The 3,893-nt window shown below is 42.9% G+C and overlaps 1 protein-coding gene across 1 annotated transcript; it reads right to left on the reverse strand.

The window, feature by feature from the left end:
• Nucleotides 1-305: 305 nt before the first annotated feature.
• Nucleotides 306-3,072, reverse strand: pmp22a (peripheral myelin protein 22a). The gene is made up of 5 exons (XM_031867928.1): nucleotides 2,947-3,072; nucleotides 2,089-2,180; nucleotides 1,788-1,881; nucleotides 1,533-1,673; nucleotides 306-1,415 (listed from the first exon to the last, which is right to left on the reverse strand). Exons 2-5 carry the CDS (start codon nucleotides 2,164-2,166, stop codon nucleotides 1,258-1,260), a joined length of 471 nt encoding a protein of 156 aa, XP_031723788.1. The 5' UTR covers nucleotides 2,167-2,180; nucleotides 2,947-3,072; the 3' UTR covers nucleotides 306-1,257.
• Between the last annotated feature and the right edge of the window lie 821 nt (nucleotides 3,073-3,893).

Below are 3,893 nucleotides of genomic sequence, written 5' to 3' on the forward strand. Positions count from 1 at the left end.
CTATGTGCAGGCATTTCATCAGCATCCATGGTTCCCTGGTGGTGTTTTGTGTGTCGCAGCTCCACCATGTGGTACAATTAAGCCACTACAAGTAGCTGCGTGGAACAAGGTCAGTCACGAACACGTTTGCTCATTTGCTCATCCCAGCATACCACACAGTTAATATATCAGCTAGTATAAGTTCAGAGTAAAACCACTGAACAGGAAATATCTGGTAGAAAGGGTCACTGTGTGGTGTGAACACTAAATGTGTGTAGTTGCAACTGAGTTTATTTAACGGCTGGACCTTTCAACAGTGAGAATGATTCATTTCAAAGGGTTTATTTAGAAGAATACTGACAAAAATGCACACTGGGGTTTGTACAAAGCAAATTAATCACAGGACATGACACACTTGCAACACAAAGTAGGCTATACATTTCAAGAATAGTAGATCAAAAGCACCATTTTTCAAACCTAGATTACAAAATGCAAAAAACAAAATGACACAAGTACAATGATAATTCAGGAAAACTTCATGAGTTTATTAAGACTTCTTATTGCTATTTTTTTAAATGTCTGTAGAGTTACTCATTTCCTTCATGAACAACACAGATATTCTAAGTAAGGCACGTGATTCAAAGCATTGGACACTCAAAATTTTTAAAAAAAAGCTTGATACTCAGGCAGATTAAGGGACATCTCTTTGGCACAGCTGCATGATTTGTGAGAGACAAAAAAAACTCTTATCACGTAAATGAGCAAGACAATGTTAACTTGACAACACTATGTACAAAAATGTATGTAAAAATGTTATAAATATGTCTAAAAACCACAGACACTATGTACATCTTTGTACTGAAGCAAGGCAGAGATTACTCGTCTTTGTTGTGTCACACATGATGGATTTGTGGAAGTCGGATGCCAGCATGCAACAAAAAAAATCAATCTGTCGCCAACACATTTATAAACCCATTTTGGAGACAATCTGTCACTGCAGGAAACGTGTAGTAACACTGTTGAAATCGACAAAGCAAACAGGTGTGATAGTTTTCAGCATGTGATGGGGATGTAGTGGATATACTGAAATACAGCAAAATGAATCCCCAGCAGTGATAAATGTCTGTTTAAATGTTTACAATTATTGGTGACACATGTACTTTTGTTGTATCGTTGGGATGTCAGTCTATGGTCTGTGGGCAGTAGGCACAGTGCGATGTTGTTGTAAGGGGTCACCTTACTACCCCTCCTCTTTTTCTCCTCTGCTCTCTCTCTCTCTCATTCTTTCTTCCTCAGGATGATATAAATGAGGCCACTGATGAGACACAGAGGGAAAGCCACCCAGGCCAGCACATAGGCGTAGCCGAACTGTGTGCCGGATGCATCATCCGGACGCATCACGGTGTAGATGATCACCCCGCACATCACAAACACACCTAGGAGAGACGAGAAGAGAGGTGAGGGGGATCTGAAAGCAAATATAGATGACCTCACTGCTCCACCCGCATCTGTTCAGGGCGTCACCCGTCGGCGTGTGATGAAGTCATACTCACTGGCCAAGATCTGGAAGATGGCGGTGAAGAAGAAGCGTCCGCCCTTGACCAGTTTGAACAGCTGAAACACGAATGCAATGAGGGAGAAGAAGCAGAAGAGCAGGGACAGGATCATGAGGGCCTGCACTGCCTGGATCCAGTCTAGAAGACAGATGGAGAGCATGCATTTAAACACATTCACAACTTTTCTATATCAAAGGCAATAAAGGCATAACTCAGTCAGTTTTTTGTTTTTTTTCAGGAATGCTGACAAACCTTCATTGCCGGCCGGCTTGCAGTGGTAGCCTCCATTAATTGTCATGCAATTGTACCATAGATCTGTGCTACTATCCCCACCTACAGACCAGGCCTGGTAAACACAACAACACAGTAACATTAAAATACACCGCAGCATCCACAGAACAGCCCGGGGCTGTAATATCCAACACCAATAACAGCTATTAAGCATTTCAATAAAGCAGCTATAGTCTATCTTATTCACACCATGTTCTATTCTGCTGTTGTTCACACCCAGAATTTAAAAGTGATTTGAATAAAGTGCAACAGGACAACTTACACTGGCTGCTGTCGACACAATGAGAAGAATGAGAATGATTATGTGCAAAACAAGCACTCCGAGCAGGAAGAGCAGCATCTTTACAGGTAGATCTAGAGTGATACATGAGACAAGAATAAGTCAATCCACAAGACTTTACCATCTCTCCAACAAAAAGAACACGTTAGCCGTACTATGAGCTCATCTCGACGCTAGAGGGCGCTATTTTCTCACTTCTGCACCAGCCGCAGTGTTTACCTCAATGTGAAAGTATCCCCTTACACTCAAACGTAGAAAGGAGGTTGGGAAAATAATTTCTTCCCGATGGGCCTAACATGGTCAATGTTGAGTTTTAAGTCAGACTGCAGTAATTAAACTAAATCGATTCTCCAGCTGATTTCACGATTTTGAACTTTTGATCCATTTTATACAAGTCCGAATGGTTTAATTACAACTCATTGATTCAAGCAGCGCGTGTTTGCATAATGAGTGAAAGAGCTCAAGAGACGTCTCGGCGTGCGTAAGAAAGGCTGCTTCAGCACTAATCAATGCATGCTGCTGGAAAACAAACGCGATCCATCTGCATGAGAAACATTCCAGCGTAGCGCCGCGCCATGCGCGCGAGCCTCGAGCTTTAAACTCTCTAAGTATGAATATCTACATCTACAATGGTGATACGCACGCGAGTCAGCCAGGTAAAGCTAACGCATGTGAGACAAAGTTGCTTTTTTTTTTTTTCGCGTCACAGAAAGGAAATCCAAAGTCGATTTAAACTCCAGGGGTTGTTGTCCTGTTGTATGATTCGGAGGAAAAAAAAAGTAAATGAAAAAAGTTCACTGACAAAAACAAGAGGAACTCCAACACATTACTCCAACTTACAAATAGGCAAAGCAAGAGGTTTGTATCCGTAAAGAAAAAGGGAGTGCTGAGAGTTGGGACAAGTATCAGCGAGGTTCTGCTTCTCTCGACGTCTTTCTCTGCAGCTACTATTCCAGATGTGGCGCACACGCCCCAGTCAGACTCTTTCTCCGCCTGAGAAATACCGCCCTGCAGGCCCTGCACGTCACCAGAGGCCCGTCCTAAAACTTTTTTTTTCCCCCCTTATTTTTCTTCTTCCCTTCTCCCCGTGGAAGCCTGTCATCTGGATTGTTCTTAAATCCACAGGAGTGTATGGATATTCCTATGTGCAAACCGCAAAGCCTTACAAAAAAAAAAATGTAAGTGGGACTGTCTCTGCATTTATGCCATAAAGCATCCATTATTTCATTCCTTGTAATAAAACATCATTATGACATAATCTGTCAAATTCCAACAAAGGCATGATGTGTCTGTGATTCTCAGTAATTTGATGATATATTTATAGTGATGATTCCATATAAAAAGGCCTGATCCTGCCTCCCATGTTGTGTACTGCTCTGCACGATATATGCTTATGTTTTTACTTTATAGGCCACACCTGAAATCCTAACAATCTGACCAGCTGTCAGGACATTGAAGATGGCTCTTGATTATCTTTTCCCAGATGGTTGGAGGTGGCTGGACAGCCTTATGACCCCCCCATTGACTGGCAGAACTCAAATGTGCACACTGAGCTTCAGAAGTGTTCTGTCCAGATGGTGTGTGTGTGTGTGTGTGTGTGTGAACAGACCAGCCCTCTTGAGGCCCCGCGGTATGCCCAGAATGCCTGTGTGTGTGAAGCAGTCCTCCTGTTTACTCCTGCGTCTGCGGAGAGAAGGGGAGAGTTTGTCCAGCGACGTGGGGAGTTAACACAGCGCAATGTTTCGGTCATGCTAGATGGATGGAGCGGCTTTGGGTCTCCATGCACA

This window comes from Anarrhichthys ocellatus, unplaced genomic scaffold (assembly GCF_004355925.1).
Source record: "Anarrhichthys ocellatus isolate YVR2014 unplaced genomic scaffold, GSC_Weel_1.0 scaffold40, whole genome shotgun sequence".
NCBI lineage: Eukaryota > Metazoa > Chordata > Actinopteri > Perciformes > Anarhichadidae > Anarrhichthys > Anarrhichthys ocellatus.